The 21,832-nt window shown below is 36.7% G+C and overlaps 1 protein-coding gene across 2 annotated transcripts in view; it reads right to left on the minus strand.

Annotated features, from left to right (window-relative positions):
• Positions 1-21,832, minus strand: part of PKN2 (protein kinase N2) — a 57,063-nt gene that overhangs the window by 24,347 nt on the left and 10,884 nt on the right. For both annotated transcript variants that reach the window (XM_086617780.1, XM_086617778.1), the window contains exon 2: positions 8,617-8,917. In XM_086617780.1, coding sequence (XP_086473906.1) covers positions 8,617-8,917 — 301 coding nt within the window. The remainder of the gene's footprint in view (positions 1-8,616; positions 8,918-21,832) is intronic.

A 21,832-nucleotide genomic window follows, 5' to 3' on the forward strand; every position in this document is an offset into this window, starting at 1 on the left:
AAAAAAACCCCAAACCCCACAAAAATCAAGCCCCTCCCCACAAAACACCCTAAACTTTTCTATTCTATTAAGTTATAGATTAAACAAAGCTGGAACATCATACTTCAGCATTAAAACTGAGCCTCCTGTCCGGAGCTACTTTGCAACAGCACTGCAAATGCGCCTTAACAGGAAAAGCCTCACGAAATCCTAGTGACTCCTACACACCTCCTAATGCACATGAATCACTTCCGGGAGTGGTAAAATAGGCAGGTTTGCAGCTAGGTCTATTTTCGTTTCAAAGGAGACTTATTTCTTCTGGAATGTCTTGAGTCAATTATAAATGCAGTTTTCCATTAAGCTTTCCTACGCTCCTGATTTTAAATCTAAGTGTTTTAAAAAACAAACTTGGGCAATAATATTCAATACTAATGAGCATAGTCTCAATACAGATATTAAGTAGATTCTCATAGATTCCAGAGTGAACGCTGCAGACAAGGTTTATGTCAAAGTTAAGAATAGATAAAATGAGCCTTTTCCTTAGACATAAAGCTGAATGATTTTTACACTGGAATCATAACAGAATCCTGGGATAATGTGATATATAGGCAGACAATTTGTTGAACAACTGTGATCTGTGGGTAGGATAAAGCTTTTTCATTTGACAATATTGCTGTGTTTAGATGTCCACCTTGCTGGATTCATTTAATAGAACGCAAGTTATTTTTATCAATCAAATTACATAGTCAAACTTCTTAACTTTTCTATCCTCCTCCAGAAAAGTCTATTAATTACTGGTTCATATTTCAGCTTCGGCAACATGAACTGATAGCAAACTGAAAGTAAGTGGCCATTGGACTATTACCTAGTGCTTAACTATTTCCAACGTGACTGTCCTTTTAGCCAAATATCTTCCCTAACAGTCCCAATGGCTTCTCTTTCAAACTTTTTGTAAGAGGATAAATTAGGTCCACTGTAATAACGTTTTTTTCTTGTTATTTTTTTTTTATCCTAACAACTGAGACAAAACCTTCTCTATGGGCAAATGACATTAGTTGGTCTCCTGGAAGATAATATTTACCTGATATCAACAGTACAGTCTTTTTTCCCCAATTTTAATTAATTTCCCTTGAACTAAAACTAGGATGATAAATCTAGTTCTTGAAATCCCCAATTATTAGAAAACACAAGCATTGCCCAAGTAACTTACAAATTATTAATTATGAGATGTTATGGGGAGAAGGTGTCTTATCTGCCATTTCATATTTCTTCCATAGATGGTTCTGATAACTGGTTTTGGAGATTTAATATATTTTACTTTCAAGTTTGCTGTCTAATTTCCTCCTAAATTGCAATTTTTGCTGAGACTACATACAGATTTCATGTAAGGAGAAGTTTTAATTTCCTCTGCTGCTAATTCACTCTTCATTTAAAGCCACTTTAAGACTCTTACTGCATTGTCACTACTTAAAGGTATACAGAAAATACCAAATGTTTCAAAAAAATAATAATGAAAAAATCTGTGCTATTGCTCATCTGTCTTGTCATTCATCCACTCCTCAATGTTTTGTCGTGGTTTCTCTGTGAAACACTGGACTTGAACAGCTTTATCTAAAATCTGTTATTAATAACACAAGGATTAGCAACATGCTTTCCTCTCACTTATGTCTTCACATTCAACTAATCCTCACCTAATAATCTATTCACAATTAGAACAAACCTGAAACTTGAAAGTCATAGTGTCAAGTCTCCTTGTAAATTAGGTTAATCGTATAAATGAATATTTACCAACTTTAGATTTACGATGCAGGCCTCTACCACTTAAAGATCCCACCCAGCCCTCTGATGATCCCTGGGAAGACTGTGGTGCTCCTGAAGTGTGTTTTCATAGCTTTTAAAGATGCACACAAGCAGTCTTCCTTTGCATTAAAACAACACTCAAGTTGCAAGTCGAGGACTAATTAGAGATACCAGGGTTCAGGTTGCCCAGGCAGCTGTTATTATCTCCCTTTACGTGTCCGCACTGTGAAGGTGTAACCACATCACTTACCTAGGTCACCTCAACAGCAAGTCTGCACTTGTGGACCTAAACTCCCCTCTACCATTTAGTTTAAATGGTTCTACTATATGCTTTGTTGGCAATCAGCAGCAAAGGAGACTTTTCTGCAGTATGGACCAATTGCTAAGAAGAAATAATTTTTTGCTTTCGGGCATAATAGCTGTTCACTAAACTCCTGAATATGGAACAATACAGTTTCTTAAAGATTTTCTTTTTTAAAAAGAGAAAAATAAAGTTTACTAACAGCTTTTCAGAAATGGCTTCCAAGTGAGTCCTCCTTCCTCTGACCCTATTATGATTCTGTAAGCAGCCTGAGGGCAGCTTCTTATAGAAGAATTCAGATTAAATTTTAAGTCAGCCAGACAAACTGGTCCCATTATGGAAAGCGTTGACAATCTTAGCAGCAGCACTACAAGCTACAGCTGTATTAGCTGTTTCTCTCTCTTGTAATGTCTACTGAGGTTGTAATCACTTCAGTATGGCTATTTATTGCTGATTTATTTGTGTAAAGCACTATACAGAGGGGCTCCGATCTCATCTGGAGACATTTAGTCTTCTTTATAATACAAATCAGTAATAAATTCATCCAGATAATTCCAATCAATGGGATTTACATATATGCTTAAACAAGAGTTAAGTATTCATACCAAACAGATGTCTCAGTCAAGTAGGTAAATAGAGACTGCGGAAAATAAGATTCTCCAGTTCGCCATTTTGTATGCATTCAAGTCCAACTTTGCATAGGAGTGCAAGAGCTTTGCTAGGGTATGAATTAGGCATTTTCTACTTGACAGTGAATATCGAGTGAAGTAACAGATGTATTTCAAATTAACTTGACTTCATTTCGAGTAACTAGCATGTTATTTTCGAGTAACTATCAATGTCGTTGCTTCACACTAATGAGTTTTGTGCGGCTTGTTAGCACACTTCCAGGCTGCTGGAAGAGCTGCAGTACTGCTTCCCTAGCACCTACAATATCCTGTTTTCAGGAAAATATACTCACATAAGACTTAAGTTAATAGTGACAGTTTAGCTGATTTTTTTTTTTTTTTCAATGTCTGGACTGCATCAGGACAAATGGCAGTTTTCAGTCTGAAATGTTTGTCTTAACAATGACCTTTGCTCTTCTGAAAACGTTTCCAGTTTGAGTCTTTGCATTGTGCTCACCAGCAAATACTTCTTGCTTCTAAATTGCCTTTTACCAGCACTTCCATCTAAATTGTATTTATTAGAGTAGTGACTCAACTCTGTTCTTCTGAGGCTGCTGCTCATTCCTTTGGGGATTCTTCCTCAGATGCTAGGCATGCGATTTCTGTGAAGTTTAGGATCCCATGTAACTTTCTGAATTTGGGTTCCCAGACAGTCCTGCAGCATGCTGCTGAGCTACTCAATTAGCAGAAAATGCCCTTTGGTAAATAGTTAATTTCAATCTTATTTGAGGATATTTAATTGTAGTTAGCCTCATCAGAAATACCTGTGATGCATATTTGGGCATTACTGGAGGCAGGGAAGAAAGAGGCATCATCAGGCTTTTCTCAGGGAGGCAGATGGCTGCATCAGCCTAGACTTGAACTAGGCCATCAGTATGTTCAAGGCAGCAGTGGGCATTCTGCACTGAGAAAACATCCAGCACTGACCTCTTGGAAATTTCTGAAGTTGAACTTAATTTCAATTGAGTAACAGCTAATTTAAACTACTCAGGAAGTGACAGAAGATCGTTTCAAATTGCTTCAATAATGTTGTTCTATGTTAAGGTTCCCAAAAGTTACCGTGAAATTCCTATGGATATGAGCCTTGTAGGTAGAGCCTGCTGTCTATAAAGTCACTACCTCTACCAATTTGGTTGCTGCCTTTAGCAGTTTCCAGTTGGTCTTATATGGACACTCTGGTGTCTAACAGATTAACCTAGTCATTTGCAGGGACAAAAAAAAAAAAAAAAAAATTCGCTAAACAGTCAGTCTCACTGGTAGCTAGGCATATTCTTAAACAAAATAATTTTTCTTTGTGACCCCTAGAGCCAAATTTGATGTAAAGTGGATAGCTTAAAAGCTAGTTAGAAGAATGGAAGAAGAGGCATGAACTTCAGTTCTCCATGGTTTATATCCAGTCTCAATTCCCTCAAAGGTTTTTCTATCATCTCACCTCCCTATCCACCACTTCAGCTCTACAGAACAGATTAATTTCTCAATTGATATATATCCTACATAACAACTATATGCCTAATTAAATCAGTGACTTGCTGTTAGGTAAACTATTTCAATCTTATACCTCACTGAGTCATATTAAAACCCACAATCTCTATTGCTACTTTTTAGACGCATGAAAATAACAATTTAATCTATGTTACTGTGTGCAAGTATGTTTTCAAGATACAAAATTTCTTCATCTTTAAGACTGAAGTAATCATTCCCATGCTACGCATTAAAATAATTCTCTCCGATTTTTAGCAGCAATGGTCACTAGGCTTGTTCCACTCATGTTGTCTTGCTGCATTCTGCCTCACTTTTAAGTGCTGACCTACACATTTTAAAACTCTACATCTTAGTATGACTAACACACCGCACACTAAGGGCGGACCAGGGTACAAAGTCTCACTTCTAAAGCAAATCTAGATTCACCAGCAACTCCATAACGTAACGTAAACCTATTTTATGTTAAAAGTTGTTTCTGCATCATACATCCGCTGCCAAATCCACCCTCACGTTCGGTAATACATCTTTTTGGCAAACTGCACTTTTTGGTTAAGCTTGAATACCAATTCTTCAAATAGTTGTGAAAATAGTTTCCTATGGCATTAGGACCTGGAAAGCTTTCAGCTCCAGGCAAACTACCATCAAAATATGTTAACTTGCTTGAAATGGAATGTTATTAAAACACATATTTCTACAGTAGATTCATTAACACTACATTTAACAGTTTTAACATGATCAGCACAGTGTAATCGATACAAAGAAGTTACACTACAAATTAGTGGTTTGTTAAAAAAACACCTTATGTTAAGTTACTGCTTGATACCACAAGCAACAGTAAGAGTCACAATAGCTTGTATGGCACTTTTCAGCTCTAAATCTGCAGCACTTTACAAATGTATGTTCACACCCACTTTTCAGATACAGGAACAAGGAAGGATTAAATGCCTTTTCCAAACTACCACAATGATCTTTCAACCAATCAGCAGAAACAGTCCAAAAATCTTCAGAGTCCAGGCCTGAGAGGTCAAAGGGATCATCATCTTATAGGCAATAATTCTCTCAGTGTTACTTGTCAAGAGATCTCAGTCCTGACTTTGCTACTTAGAACCAGCAAACCTCTACACAATCTCAAAGACAGGGAATGCATAGGGTCATCCCCCCCAAAATATTGACGTACATAAAGAGAACGCAGACCTTGACTCCCACAGCTCTTGAACCCTCCTTACCTTATTTTCAGCATTCATATATAGAGATATTATATTTCCCACATATTTCTTTCTCTCTTTCACATAATTTGTCAGTAACTGATCAGAAAAAGGTCAAAGAAGAGTTAAAATGAAAAACTGTAACATAGAATAAAGCTAACCTCTGGAAACAATGCACTTATTCAGGCAGCTCCCATATTTATCAGTAAATGCTTATTAAATTCCCTACTGATCTCGAGCAAAAGCAAGAATTCCCAAACTGAGATACCTGTGACCTCTGTCAGATGGCAGTGATCTTTTATATACACACATACACAAACACCCACACAGCTGGCATGTCTTAAGTTTTATATTACCAACCTTATTTTGCAAAGACCAAGCTCTCTAATACCTGAAGTCAAACCTAAGACTTCAGTATTAAAAATCAGAATATCACCCATATGACTTGCACCCATTAATCTCGAGACAGAGTGCTTGCTGATAGCGTTCCCCCACCCACGAATTAGTGCCTATAAATGAGGAAGGAGATAGGCAATTAAATTACAAAGCAAACAGTATAAAAAACTCAAGCATTTCAATTTTTGAGGGTGGGTGCTTGTAGACCTTCGATCTAAAAGAAGATATTAAGAGAATTAAAGACTACTTTTTGGCTTTTAGAAGGTTATGCAGTATATTCTATTAAAATGGGTCTCACATAGGAATACTTCTTGTGATACTATACAAAGAATACAAAGACCTCAAGAGAATTAGTAAGGTTTTTCTTGTATATTTCAATAATAAAGTAAGACTGTAAAAGCTATCTGTCAATAACACTTTGAATGGAACGAAAGTTAAAAACATAGTACTAAGATGTTTAGCATACATCAAAAGCAGGTAGAAGCACATAAGTTTATCAGCCTTGATCTTTTATCTCTTGAGCCTTTTGTGAACACAGGAGATGAGCCTGGCTGCTAAGAGTTATTCACAAAAGAAATGGGCACTGCTGGCCTTTTCAGAAGCCTGCTAAGGATCTGAACAACATTATTTAGATCTTTGTACCCAAACCATCTCTTTAGAACTAGTAAATGCTTTCTTAGGGTCTACTGCATTTCCGGAGTCACACAGAAGAACAATATTGCTCATTAACTCATCGTGATAGAGTTTTAAAACACTATACTGGAAAAGGGCACTCCATAAAGAGCATTCTGTGCTCATTCACTTTTCAAGCTCTACGACTAGATGAGCTTCACAAATTTATGTCCACACAGATTTTTATATTCAGTCTATACACAGTTTGCATACAATTATCTTTCTGTTTCACTCTTCCTGTTCCTTTAAAAGCCACACTATTGTCAACACTGAACACGATTTTCATAAACCTTAGCCGGTATGGAACAGAATGAACCGTATGTCATTGTAAACCATTCCCATTCATGCTGCAGCAACTACTTTGCCTCACTAGTTCTGGCTGTCCCCCCCTCCACCCTGGGTATCTCATGAAGATCAAAAGCAAAAAATGCAGAGAATACAGAGTACTGTGCAGGCCACCATGGATGCTTCAACACTTTTGCAGCATGTCATGGGGCCAGATAGCATGAATTGCTGACATCAGCTGCCAGTATTTTCCTAAATTCTCACTGTAACCAACCTTTCTTTACAGGGATGATTCAGTCTTTTATTCTACTGCCCAAGCTTCTTAAGGCTTGGCATTCACTTCAAACAGCTTCGATGGCTTGTGCACATTTATTGACTTTTTGCCAAGAAGATTCTATGCCACATGAAATCACCAGGCTAGCAATATCTCCCAAGACATTCCACAAAGCTGAAAAAAGTACTGTTTACTTTCGCAACATTCCATCTTAAAATACCAGCCTGGTATTTTTAAAAGATACATTCAAAATTAGCATTGACTCACTGCCATGCCACGGAAAATACTAATTAAAATCATTAATTACAACCATTTTGTGATTCTGTGAAAAAAATTTCAAATTTAAAATGACAGTTTCATTGTGGAAAAGCCTGACTTAATAAATCATTGCCACAGGAAGAAATGTTTGATAAGTTAGTCAGATAAAGGGCGTAACAATAAACCAGTTTTTAAAAGTTAGATTTAAGTTTAAAAAAAAAAAACTGTAACAACTTTAAAATATAAATTTTATATTTTTCTTCTGCATAGATTCACAAAGGTGTATAATGCTGATGCCTACAGCATAACTCAGAGGAAAATCACTGGAAGAGTGACTGAAATGCAGCTACAGCAACGTGTGCTGGCAGCCCAGAAAGCCAACCATATCCTGGGCTGCATCAAAAGCAGCGTGGCCAGCAGGTCGAGAGAGGTGATTCTGCCCTTCTGCTCTCGTGAGACCCCACCTGCAATACTGCGTTCAGCTCTGGGGTCCCAACACAAGAAGGACATGGAGCTGCTGGAGTGGGTCCAGAGGAGGCCCATGAAGATGATCCAAAGGCTGGAGCATCTCTGCTATGAAGACAGGCTGAGAGAGTTGGGGCTCTTCAGCCTGGAGAAGAGAAGGCTCCGAGGAGACCTTCTAGCAGCCTTAGGGGGCCTACAAGAAAGCTGGAGAGAGACTTTTTACAAGGGTATGTAGTGACAGGACAAGGGGCAATGACTTTAAACTGAATGAGGGGAGATTTAGATTAGATCTAAGGAAGAAATTCTTCACTCTGAGGGTGGTGAGGCGCTGGAACAGGTTGCCCAGAGAAGCTGTGGATGCCCCATCCTTGGAAGTGTTCAAGATCAGGTTGGATGAAGCTTTGAGCAACCTGATCTAGTGCAAGGTGTCTCTGCCCATGGCAAGGGAGTTGGAACTAGATTATCTTAAAGTCTCTTCCAACCCAAACCATTCTATGATTCTATGATAAATTCACTTTTCTACAGTGAAAAGCTATTAGGAAATATTACAGTGATTGAGAAAATATTTTAATATAGTAATACTGAAAATGAAGAACTGGTACACGTTTATGTTAGTCTTTCGAGCACTGTCAAGGAGTTTGTGAAACACAATGCTCCCAAGAAAACAATTTAAAACTCAAAGGAAATGTGAGTCAAACAAATATGCAATATATAAGTAACAAACTCACCAGCTACGATTTGCTCATTCCCAGAGCAATTTTGTCAAGTGAAATGGGATACAGCTTAATCTAAGCTAAGAGGAAAAACTGAATTCACAATAACATATGATACCTGCAACATCTTCTGGATCTGTTACAACAATGTGTGCATTTAACTCCTGTAACTTATGATGCAAGTCTTCTAATTTCTTATTCGATTTTTTCAAAATGTTGTCCACATATGCCAAGTTCTTTTTATCCGTTGTGACCTTCCTGAGGTTCTCGGCTCCCTCCTTGATTTTAAGTTCCTTCCTTATTTCCCGCTTGATTTGGTCCTTTACTTCATCCAGCTTCTGCTGTACCATTGTATCAGAAAAGTCCAACTTTTGGCCAGTGCTCACATTCTCAGAGGCTAGAAGACTTTTGGCATCCCCCTAGAAAGAAAAACAGCAATATAACTACCAGGAAACTGTTTCTTGACAACGCCTGCTGCAAACTTAAAATGAGGAGGCTTTAGGCCTCTGTATATTAAACATTTAGTTTGTAAGACCATTTACTAACCATGGGTCTACGCTCATGTTGCCCTAAAGCAACAATCTCACACGACATTATATGTTAACCAGAGTTATATTTTACAATAGATTTACTTTAAATTTAGTGACATCTTTACTATGCTTATTTTTAACACCAAGAGATTTAAATACTTCTGGATTTGTCATGGCTGCTTGCCTGGCAGTTACATGCCTCAGAGATAATGACTCACATTTGTAATTTTCTAGATTTAATTGTGGATTTTAGTAGTCCAAATGGATATAGGAAATAAGACTAACTTCTAACAATTATTAACTATGATGGATTTTTATACATTCATTAGAATGTACTGCTTTTAAAGATTGTGGTTTTTTTAGAAAAAAAGAGAGAAAAGTTAAAAAAAACACAAAACTTAGTGATGTTTGCAAATGTTTAAAGAAATACTGGCATCTTTACAAAGATTCATCAAGATGTTATTGAAAAATAAATTTGCTAGATTGTTGATGTTTTTTTTTTTTTCAATCCCCCAAGTAATGCCTTTCATTAAAAAAAAAATAAATCTTACTTTCTCATGCAAGCAAGCTAGGATGAATGAAAAAAAAAAAGTTGCAGTGATGAGTAGGAGTTGGTGTAGTAAGGTAGCGGGGGATGAGAAGTCTTCAGATCACCAGTACAGATGAGGTCATGTTTGAGTCTAGTATATGTTTATGTATCATTGAGAAGTAAGAGTACAAAGGGCATGTTAAAGAACCTACACCGATAAAGCACAAATACAACTAAATACATATATAATAACACTTCCTGTGTCTCTTATACATGGACCCTGTACAATGAGTAGACACTAGGTCCTACCCAAGATGTCTTAGCTAGAGCTAAGTGAGTGAAGATCAAAGAAGGGCTCTCCTAAACTTGGAATCTGATCCAGTCATAATTCAGGATGTTTTTACTAAATGTGTGGCCTGATCTGTATGTAACTACCCAAAAGACAAAAATTTCACTAAATTTTCTTAAACACAATGCAGAAATTACCTAGACTTCTGAAATATTTGGGTGAACAATTAAGTATTTGAAAAGATGATTAAATTTTGAAACTTCAGGGTGCAAAATTAGTTGTCGTCACTACTTTCTGTTGGAAACACCAACAATACAGGAGAGAAAACAGTAGAAGAAAACATTCAGGAAGGAGCTCTAGAAGCACAGCATTGGGCTATTGAACTGTAAGAACATCCCAGCATGCATGATCTTTAGATATAGTCCACAGTGAATTGTTTATTTTCGAAAGAATTTGCAGAAATTAGGATCATGAAGTTGTGTCTGGGTGATACATGTCAACAGATAACCCTAGTGAAACTATTTCTATCTGTGCATATTCCAGTGATACTGTCTTCCATAAGGAAGATCAAATCTCCTATTTTACCATAATTTTACAAGTTTACTAAATCATCTTTAAACCCTGCTTATTAAAACTTCTACCCACAGCTGCTGCTTCTAGTACAAAAAGACTCTTAATTATTAAAAGTAGTCTGAATCACCATCTTGTCACAGAATTTGTCTATCAGTGAAAAAAACAACAAAGCAGCAATTCAGAAATTACAAACTGCATAATAAATGAAAGGCAAAAAGATAATGCAAATTTATACTTCAAGTGCACTTGCGATTCCTCTAAGTATATTGCTGTCAGTGTCGATTAAAATAAGTAATTTATTATGCATATGTAGAGAGGCTATTAATAGTTGTACTGAAAAATACATGTCATTATTTCCATATATAGGCGTATAAAAAGAATCTTTTTTTAAAAAGAATAATCAATAGTGAGGAACAACTAGCGCTAGCAACTAGCACTTCATATCCACAATGAAGAAAACCAACCATGTGCTGAGCGTTTTATTTTCAGAAACAACTGAAAATAAATCCATATAGCAATTGTAGAGCAAACTATTTGTTTAAGCAATAAGTATATCCAAATTTGATTCAGATCTTTGATTTCCCTGTTTGTCTAACACATGAAAGATTTAAGATGTAAAAAAAGAGCTCCAAGACTAGTACATGACTATTTAGTCTGTAAAAAGAGATCAGAACAGTGTTTGTAAATAAAAAAGCATGCACTTTTAAACCATAACTCTTCACACTTGTTCTGCAAGCTTCCTAGAAATAAACTCATCCTCCACCTCCTTCAAAGCATGATATTACACTTTTTAAAGTTCACAGGAGAAAGACAAGTGCTAAATGTAGAAACAATACAAAACTCCCAAACCAAAAGAAAATCTTTATTCCATGTTCCAATAGCACCTGAAGTATACCAGAATTATGCCAAGAATGTACACTTCTCAAACAGAACAATGTAATTAAAATATAAATAATTCAGAAATATTCTTGACTAGGGTTTCCCAAAGAGACTTCAGTTAATTGTTTATCTATTGAACAATAATGTATTTTGTTACAGGGGAGGTTTTCATCCCTCTACAAGCCCTACAATCCATCTGTTAAAGGGATATGTTATGTTCTTCCATAAACAGGTTTTTGGAGCCCTTTTTCCAGATGTACAGTCTCTAACCAGTCTTCAATTAAATTAAATCTCTGTGATCATTAGTAATTTGCATTCCAAATTTCCAGTAATTAAGTTAAAAGTTCTCCCCAGCTCATGCAGTATCAGCAGCATCTTTGTCCCTGGACTTAAGAGTTCCAGGATACAGAGCCTACTTCAATCTGCTTCTGAGATAGTGAAGAGTTCAATAGCATGGATGCCAACACTGAAGTTGGTCACATTGCCTACGCATTGAAGCACTCATACAACTGGACAGAATATCTAATAGTTAAGAGAAGTGAGGTAGGATTTTTTTTTTTTTTTTTAAGAAAAGCATCTCCCCAGATGCCAAACTCAAACTCTACTTCTAAACTGAGAGTGACTTAAAACACAGGATATTCCAGCTTTATTTGATGACAGCCTATTACAAGTCTCTTGTTAGAGTGAGCATTCTTTCAAAAAATTCTTTTCCCATTTGCATCAACTCCCTCCGAGGTTAAGCCTCGCATCCATTAGGACATAGGTGTTCTCTCCCCTCAACCTGAAAACTAAGTATGACAAAAGAAACAGCGGTTGGAGGCGGGGGCCAGGTCCTTTCTTTGCACTGTTCAAGTAGACAGGGTGCAAAGACAGAAGAAATAGTTCATGTTCTCTATGCCAAGAAACCATCAACGCACTTTGCACAGCTACTTCCTTTACTCTCCCTCCTAGAACCATTTAACATAAAATATCTTAAGAGTGGAAATGATGTGAAGTAGATAATGACTAAACCATTCTTGCTGGCAAAACAGAGAACAGGCTTCACGGCTTTAAAATCTAGGACAAAGACAGGCAGCCAGCTACCGATTCTCACTTTCTTTAATTCTGGTAGTGTTTTGACTGCTGCTTAAAAGACAGGAGCCCATCTTTGTTGAGAGGTCCCAGGACCAGACCACTTGGCATAGCATCCTCCTCTCCCTCGCACCACAGCAGGTTGCTGGGGACCTAGTTCTTTGCCCCCAGCAGCCCCAAAGGGCAGCAGGTGCCCGGTGCTGCTCCTTACCACCTGCTCCTGGGCTGTATGGAAAGCAATTAGAGGCAGTGGTGCATACTTCTTGCAATGGAAAAAATACATGTTTATGAGACAGAGTGGAGATTTCTGAAATATTTCAGCATGTAATAAAACTGAAGCTATATTTACTACAATAACTATCAAGGACCACAAAGTAGATATTACTGCTTAAAAAAATCTGAAAAGGAATCTACATATATAGCTTTCCTACTGCAATGGCCTAATGACCTCAACCTCACTGATTGCTGCCTCAAAGACTATTTTACATAGATGAACTCAAAACGCCAGCCTTCCATTTCGTACTCATGGGAAATGTTTTAAGATAGTTGCTGAAAATAATGAGTAGTGGTCTCAGCACGTCTTAATAATACACAGAGTCTATTCTGGCTGATGCAGTAAAACAGAGTCGTAATGTTTGTTTATGAAAACCCACGGGGGTCACTGCACTTTTTCCTCAGGTCAATTCTGAACCAAATAATTGGTAAGGCAGGGCCTTGCCAAATTGCATTTACCATCCAAACTCCCATCTAAGAATAAAATATCTAATTGCTGAATGATGGAAATGGCACTGCTGAATAGAAGAGAGTACCCATGAAGCTGAGAATCTGCTTAAGTTATGTTAACTGAATGACTTCAAATTCAGAATTAGACTCTCCAAGTGCCACCTCTTAGAAGAAAAAGATAGCACCAAATCCTGGGCATTTAATAACTCTCAAAGACTTGCTTCTAAGAGCACAGTACAGCTGCACTGCATTATACCATGCATTCACCATACAGAATACTGAATAGGGCAGAATTCAGATGCTGGCTGATGGCAGGAATCCTATAGAAAGCAAGGGGAAGCCTTAAACTACAGCATGCTTAACGACTGATAGTACTCCTGCACAATATTCTTTCATACTTCACATTGACTTGCTACTAGCAAATACTCAACTGACTTTAGGTTAAAAAAAAAAAAAAAGACCATATCAAAGCTCACAGTAAAACTGTGCATACTTTTTTCCTAAAACTATTAGCATTCACTTTTGTATGTTGTTGAATTCTAGTAACCATTTCAATAGATGATAACAGACAATTAAACAATAAGAAAACCTGTCTGAAAGTATAGAAAAAAATTGCTTGGCTATTTACTATCAGCATACTTATTTCAAATATAAAAAACCCCAATTCATCCCTGCATTGATTTTAAAAACTTTTCCATATTCCAGAAAGACTAATGTTATTAATTTTCATTTCATTTTGACGCATTGGAAGTATTAGGTATTGGTATAATTTTCTGAATAATCTTTTAGGGGGAAAAAAAAAGTTGTTTTTCTGAGCTAACTAACAAGGTCCCTGAAGCTCTCTATAGTAATTCCTGAAACTACAGTAGTCTTTGATTTAAGAACAATGTTAATCAATTGCAAACTTCCTTCCCCCCGAAGTCATTCATAAAACCAGATGTGCAGGCTTGTCTGGATTACTGGAACTACATGGACTATTTCCTCCTGCCCAGAAGCAACTGTGATTGTGGTCAAGATCTCAGCACTCACCCAATTGTCAAGAACAAAAAAAAAAACCTTGGAGGCTAATAGATTTTGGCATAGTTTGCTGTGCTTAACATGTTGCAAATCAGGATTTAAATTTAATCTAAGTCACAGCTCTCTGCTTGTAACAAGAGGCTGTTTAAGGCCAAATACCCATAGTGCATTGCATCTACAGGATGAATTCAAGTAGGACACTGATTAAATGGGTTCAATTCCTGCGTGCAAACCAGTGAGCATCTGGCTGCATCTATTAAAGATGAAATAGATTTTTGTTTTTTTAAAATTGTTCCTTAAAATAGGGATGTCCAACCCAGTCTCGATAGTGGTACCCTCTGCCCCCCTCTCCCCAGTTTCACTGTTGCCCCCAAAGAGCACTTCAGGAGGAATGTTTGCTTTTCATCACGCATAACTGCTGGGCTACAGCACTCGGTCCTACAGCACCTGTATGAAAGGCTGTGTGGCCTGCCTCAGCCAGAACATCACACCCTAGGCAGGTAATATATTCCCTGGGGATTCCTTGCTAACCTCTAGGCTTCCAGCCACAAACAATCCCTGATTAGGCCAGCATTTACTAACGCAAAGAGCATGTTCCCCAAAGGTGCTCCAAACAGCAGCACAGACTTGCTTACAGAACTGTGCATGCTGTGCCACATCGATTATAGAAAGGGGCATAAGAGAGAGGTTTTTCTCTCCATGGAAGGGAAGGAAAATGTTTTAAGAAACGCTGGCCTTTGGCTGTTTCTCATTGTAGCAACTCCTGATGGTTTTATGCTAGAAGAAGGACTTGCAAGGAGGCTAGCAAAGAAATAGGACACCAAAAGACACTCCCACAATCCCCTTCCTCACGATCACACGGACTTGATGGAGGCTATGGCACAGCACACCCTACAAGCACCTGAATCTGAGATCAGCAGATAGCTACAGTATCTAAGAAGTGTGACCAGACATTCTGGCCACAGGGTGGTACGGACCACTTCAGCAGTTCCAAACTCTTATGCGTAATTTCAAGTTCTTACTCTTAGCCAAAAAAATTCCAGTGGAGTCCAGCGCAATGGAAACAAACCTTACCCTCTCCAGTTTCAGATGTGCAAAAGAAACAGCACAAATCCCCATTATGATGAATGAGGCCTGCTGTCACAACTTTGATTTACACGTCTCCAGGAACAAGATCAGCATATGAAATTACGCCTATATCAACGCCACTCCTCCATTCTCTATGAGACCGTGCTGCCTTAGTTTTAATTTAGCTTCTCGTTTTTAAGTGCATGTGAAGTACCAATGGTTATCGGTCGTGCTACAGTAACTGAGTTAGTATAAGACAAAGCAGCAGAATACATACTCAGAAGAAAACTGCATTTTACATAATTAATATGGTTTCGGGCAGACCACACACAGTAGTAGAAGCTCTATTAAATGCCAAAATATAAACGAGCTCTTTCAAGATACAGGGAAATAGATTTTATGAACTGTTAATACCATAACGCATGCTGGAAGTATCTCCAGTAATGATGTATCATAGAACTGTGCCAAGAAAACGGAAATAATTCTCCCTAAAATGCAGCCTCACCTAGATGCATGTTGTAGCAGCACTGAAATTATAATTTCCCATCTAATTCCTGAAACATTATCATAGCATGTATTCATAATGTGATAAATACACACACTCCTGTTTAAAAGATGAGGAAAACCAGGTGGATCAAATGACAGTTCAATAAATGAAAGAGAAGTAAGTTCAAAGAATTGCAATAGATTTTAAGAAAAGATGTCCCTTAGTCATAGATTCCAAACTGGAGCTGTACATTTAACATACTGGACTGGGCAGCGAAAATGGACATGCACGTGTGTCGTATCGCCTACTGCCAACATAGAAATTCCACACACAAACTTGTTTTGTATTTTCCAAATTTGATCTGGAAAATTTAGTCTTCTTTTGAGACATACTTTGGGGAAAGATTCTTAGGATCTCATTACACAAATAAAAACGTGAAGGCTTGTAAATAGCAGAGAAATTACTTTTTTGTGTGTGTTTGACAGTTTGAGACTGCTTTGGAAAAAAAAAAACAAACCACAACACAAACTAGTTACATTTTAAAATTTATAGCAAAAGAAAGCATTGAAAGGGATTTAGGTTTTGGGGTTGTTTTGTTTGCTTGTTTGTTATTTTAAACACTTTCAAATAAACATGGAGTTATTATTTTCTTTATGGGAACATCTGTAATTTTCTGTACCATGTAAATATATAAACAACTTCATCCTAATGGCCTAGAATTATTTCTTGAATATATACAGCATGTATTTTTAAAATAAAGTGTATATTATAATATTCTTGCCAAATACTACATATGGGTATGCATGGTATCAATTTCTTTTAAAAATTAATACACTCATTTTGAATTACTGCTAGAGACTAAAACAAGGGTTTATTTTGAGAGAAATTCTTATAACTCGCCTTGTTTCAGTTTGTTGACTGATTTCTCTGTAGTTGCATTAAGCTCAAGTTTGGTGCAAGCAGTTGTTTCGAAATGCTTGAACTCCAACATAACTTACAGAAGAAACAGAACTACTTAAGATAAAGCTAAGATCATGCAAATGTTGCACAGAGAATTTGCCTTTAAGTACTAGTAATCTGTCCACAAGAGATACTCTCCCACTTCCCCAAATAAAACATAGCTAGTAAGGTATCTGTTAAAGTGTGTGCTAAAGCACACACCTAAAATAAAGCATTTCTGCTGCCACAGGAAGTCAATATACTTTTTTTGAATGTCACTTCAACATAAGTACTTTTTTTTTTCATATAAAATATTTACCTAATTTTGTCTAACATTCAGAGCAGAATAACATTACACATATAGCTCAAGATGTTGGAAAAAATAGTACTACTACATTATCCAAGCTACGGGATATATTGTTTAATTTAGTAGAAGAGATTTTCAAAGGTAAAAAGGTCAGTCAACAGACATGAGTCACAATCATGCCTTATGACTTTGATAACTCCTCCTCAAATGCAATGCACACTGTACAAAGGTGATATTTTGTTGGGCGTGCATCCAAAAAACATACTTACCTTAATGTAAAGTTAACATTGCATTAAAACTATACATTTTCAATGGCTGTAATGTTAACATTAAGATAAATATGTGGTCAAAATTTCTGCTTGTGAAAAAGTTTTAATCACTATGCAGAAATATCAAAATAAAGCCCCAAGGAACCCAAACCCAGTTATTAATACATAATGACAAACAGGTCCACTCACATTTGTAAGGTGGTTTTCTTCTATTATGATAAAAATGAATTAGATAATAGCTACTATTACCTTATGAAAAGGTATTATTATCTTTCTCGGATAATGCAACAGATTGCCCATTCTGCTCATCCACAAATTACAGTATCAGCTATTGCCACATCTGTAAGTGGTGGTACTTAAAAGTATTGCACATTCTAACCAAACTGCAGGAGAAGAACTCTAGAACACCTTACTACAAAAACAAGTCAGTACAATTTGGGACTTCTCTGTTCTTTCAGTGCAGATTAAAAATCTTAAATCATGGAAATGATGTAAAAGAAATCCTCAGCTAGTAAACAGGAATTTCTCAATAACACATAGAAGCGTCAGGGCACTGTTGAAAAACAATACACTAATCCCTTTAATCTGAAAACCTCAAAGTGATCCATGTATGAGAATCTCAGTTTCTGGGATGGATAACTATGACGTGAAAAAATTTCTCTGTTTCTAACAATTCCAGTTTCAGCACAGACAAACGATATGTTAGTCCATTTAACTTTACTATATTTTACAGGAGCTATTTTTAGCCATTACAAAACTAATGGAAGAGCTGAGAGTCTACATTCCACTCTAATTAAGCCATCATCTTTAGCAGCCAACTATTTTATACATTATAAATGCAGCAATACATATCAGAGATAATACTAACATCTGTTTTATGAGGCAACAGGCCAAGTGGCTGAACACAAGATCTTGGTGAAGGAACTAGATTTTTTTTTTGCTTTCTAGGACTATGCAACAGTGCCTTCACTACAGCTTATGGGTTCCCCAGCTTGGTAGCTGAATCTATTATTACAGGAGAGAAATGTACGTCTGTATTTACACCAAGGAATTATGTCTTTTTACTCTGGGATTGAGAACTCTTTCACAGTAGTTTTGGCTATTATATAGCTATTTAAGTTCACACTCTACAATCCAACCAGCTGGAAACACTGCTCCTATTTTCATTTCCACAAGTAAAAGAAGGATGAAAAAGCCTCCTTAAATCCTTTCCTCACCTTTACAGGCAGTCAGTAGAAAAGATCACTTTTCACTACTCCCAAAATTCTGCTTTCAGAGATGCAGGCATCTCATTCCATGCCTTTCCAGTAAAAGTTTACAGATGAACACAGTGTTATTTATAGAAGCATTACTTCACATCCCCATTTGCCTGAGACTTTTACAGAGCATCACTGATGTATGCTGTGATACATCTGTAGAGTGTTTTTGCAACCCTTCTTTCTCTGACCCTTAAAATATGGTAGGAAATATCTCACTGGCTCTTCTTAATGTCCATTTTCTATTTAAGAATTCCCTAGGTATTAAAGAAGTAATGAAGAAACAGAAGCCTGTCTTAGCCTGCAATACTAGCGAAAAGAAAATTTCCTGATTTAACTGCTTTATATGCAACAGCAATGAGAAAGAGGCAGGTGATTTCACTTGCTGATTATGTGGAGTACAAAAAAATTCTTAATACATTTACACTTCAAAATACAAATCTGCTTAAAGTTTTGGTTTTAACAACTTCCTACATTTTCTTAGTTTTTAGGATCCCTGATCCCCCACTGACCTGAAGTACAGTAATTCAAATCTACCTTCTTATGACTCAAAATAAACTTCTGACATTTAAAGTGTTGAATAAAAATCTTAAGATTTTAGCTGAATGCTCATTCAACAAATTCTACTCTCTATGTTCAGTCTCAGTACCATCTCCCAAGTAAGCTGTTTCCCGTTTTGCATATATACTTGTGTAGGACTCTCTTCTGTCCAGCTCTTGTTACCAGCACATTTCAGTATCAGCTAAACTGAAAATGGTAAACATCAGTTTCCAAACAAGCAATGAGATCAGTAACATAACAGAAATAAAGCAGCATAAACCACCAGCTTTTCAATGCATCATGTATAGATGTACCTATAAAAGTAAAGCTTAAAAGGATATGCTATAAATCCAAGTTTACATAATAATGGCAAAAAATTCTCACAAGTGCATTAAACTAGGGGAACGATATGTTGCTTTTTATACTGCTGAGTATTCAGAAAGCCCACGATGAGGCACACTTGTTAGTGATTTCAATGCCCTTCCTTTTTCAGAGTCCATAAGATTACACATGCGTTCTATGTGTTTTCCAGCACCAATCATGTGAATGGAATCTTGAATGTGACATTCAACCTCTGCTTATCCTAAACTGATCCATTTTTTAATATAAAAACCCTCACCATATTTTACAGGGCATATATACACAGTAGTTTTCACACATGCTTACAATTTTGAAAGACATCCTAGGAACATTTGTTGCCAATATTCCAGTGTAACTGACTTTGATATGCTCACAACTTTCAAGACATTCTTTCTCAAGGCTAAAAATTTTCCACTCCATTCCAGTTCAGAAGCAGTTTAGTTAGCAGCCTGAGAAAAACCTTTGGTTAGTAATCAACACTATAGCATGAAAAATATGTTAAATAGAAGTAGAATATTCCGCTTTATTAGTAACCAAGAGCTACAAAAAATACTCTAGATATGACATTCAGCAAAACCTTCATGAAGAAGACCTTTAAGCTAAAGAAAGAAATTACTGCAGTCAGAAGCTATTTATGGTTGGAGTTTAACCTGTTGCAGTCCCTAGAGTATCTACTATGTATTCCTCAATAATGAGCAATCTCATCTAAAGCATGTCATCTTTAAAAGGCAAAAATATACAAACTAACTTTTGACAGAAAAATACCAGCAGGAAGACGACTACTACTTGATCAAAGAGACTGGCATATTCTGACAGAAACTGAAGTTTTAGGAGGTTGTGGCTATTTCCTGGTTGTATTTGAAAGCAGGGGTGAGAAGGTGATTTTTTTTTTTTTTTTGGGGGGGGGGTGGAGGGAGTGGGAGGGAGGGCAGTTGAGCCTCTCTCAAGCATTCTATTACAGATGTCAAGAGTCAGGGGAGAAAAATAAAAAGCAGCCTCTATAATAAAAAAAGGAAACTAAGCTACACAAAAATAAAGTACAGTCTCAATCTGTCTACACCATCTTCCAAAATAAGATACTATTTTTAGCTCAGGCTAGCATCCTCTCAACTGCACGATTCCCTGACCTCTTTGAGCATTACTTGTTTCTTTTTCATGTCCTTCCCACTGTTTTACCTAGCCAGGACACAATGAACTGGCATTATTATAAACATTCTGGGGTACAGCCAATGCTTCTGCCTAGACACAGGTTCTCCCCATTTTTTGAAGATGCCAGAACCACACCCAGCTCTCTCCTTCTCATTTTGCTAACCGTGAGGGAGGAAGTGGCATCTCTGATCATCCAATATGCCATATACCACTAAAATGCTCATTGATGCTGTAACTCAGATTTGCAGGAATTCCCAGTAGATGTACTTGACCATATACTACTAAGCTTCAAGCACATTCATTGTGATAAAGAAACACTTAAATACTTCAGGATAGTAGACAGCTTATTTTATAACAGTGGAAAAATTCATAAAAGTAATTAGAAACATCTGACATTTTCAGTATATATGGTCAACAAAGTGCAAGACAAAAATTAGTGAAGGAAATCTGCAGAAAATATTACATGCTAGAAGGAAATCAAGAAGAAAATAATTCAACTGCATAGTTTAGAAAATGTATGTGAATACATTCAGAATATGAATGCCTGTAGTTAAGTTTTAAAAATCTGTTTACTTCAAGTACTGCATAAACCTTAAATTGATAGTAAATTAATTCAAGTAAATGCAACAGATGGAAAGGCAGACAACTGCTAAAGAAATGAAATGTTACTAAACCTGTATTGTCTATTATAGAAAGGAAAGAGTTACAAAAATGGGAGACCACTTGCTGAACTTGCATCTCCCTTGCCTTTCTTTCATACTCAAGGTCATCTGGTTCAAGAATCAAATTGGAGTTAAAGAAACCATTCCCACATGCATGGCAGCTGCTGCCCTGACTGTGTCACTGAGTTACTCCCATCAAAAAGAAACACTTCAAAAAAATAACACTTTAATATTAGTGCTGGCTGCTAACCTGAAGAACAGAAGATGATACTGAATACAGTATCTACAGCAGACTAATGTTCTTTTTCCTCCTGCACTTAAACTCGTAAGAATTTTTTGAAAAAAAACCTATTAGAATTAGTTTAATTAAAGCTTGAGAATACATTCACTCACCCTCTTGTACAGTATCTTAATACAGGTGAACACCAATTTCTAAAGCATTTAAATTAACAATCATAAATTGTTTCTGCATTTTGCAGTCTGTTACAACAAAAGGCAGAATTCAAGAAAGGAGTTTGCTCCTCAAAACAAACATTAGCTGCTGCTGAATGCCATGTACTTTGGCATAGATACTCATTATATTTGAAAACTGCACATATAAAACAAAAAGGAAAAAAGTTGGATTTAGATATTACTTTGTGAAGTGGCTTATGTTATAAGGAATCATATCTGAACCAACTTGATCG

This window comes from Tauraco erythrolophus, chromosome 10, assembly GCF_009769465.1.
Source record: "Tauraco erythrolophus isolate bTauEry1 chromosome 10, bTauEry1.pri, whole genome shotgun sequence".
In the NCBI taxonomy this organism is placed as follows: Eukaryota; Metazoa; Chordata; class Aves; order Musophagiformes; family Musophagidae; genus Tauraco; species Tauraco erythrolophus.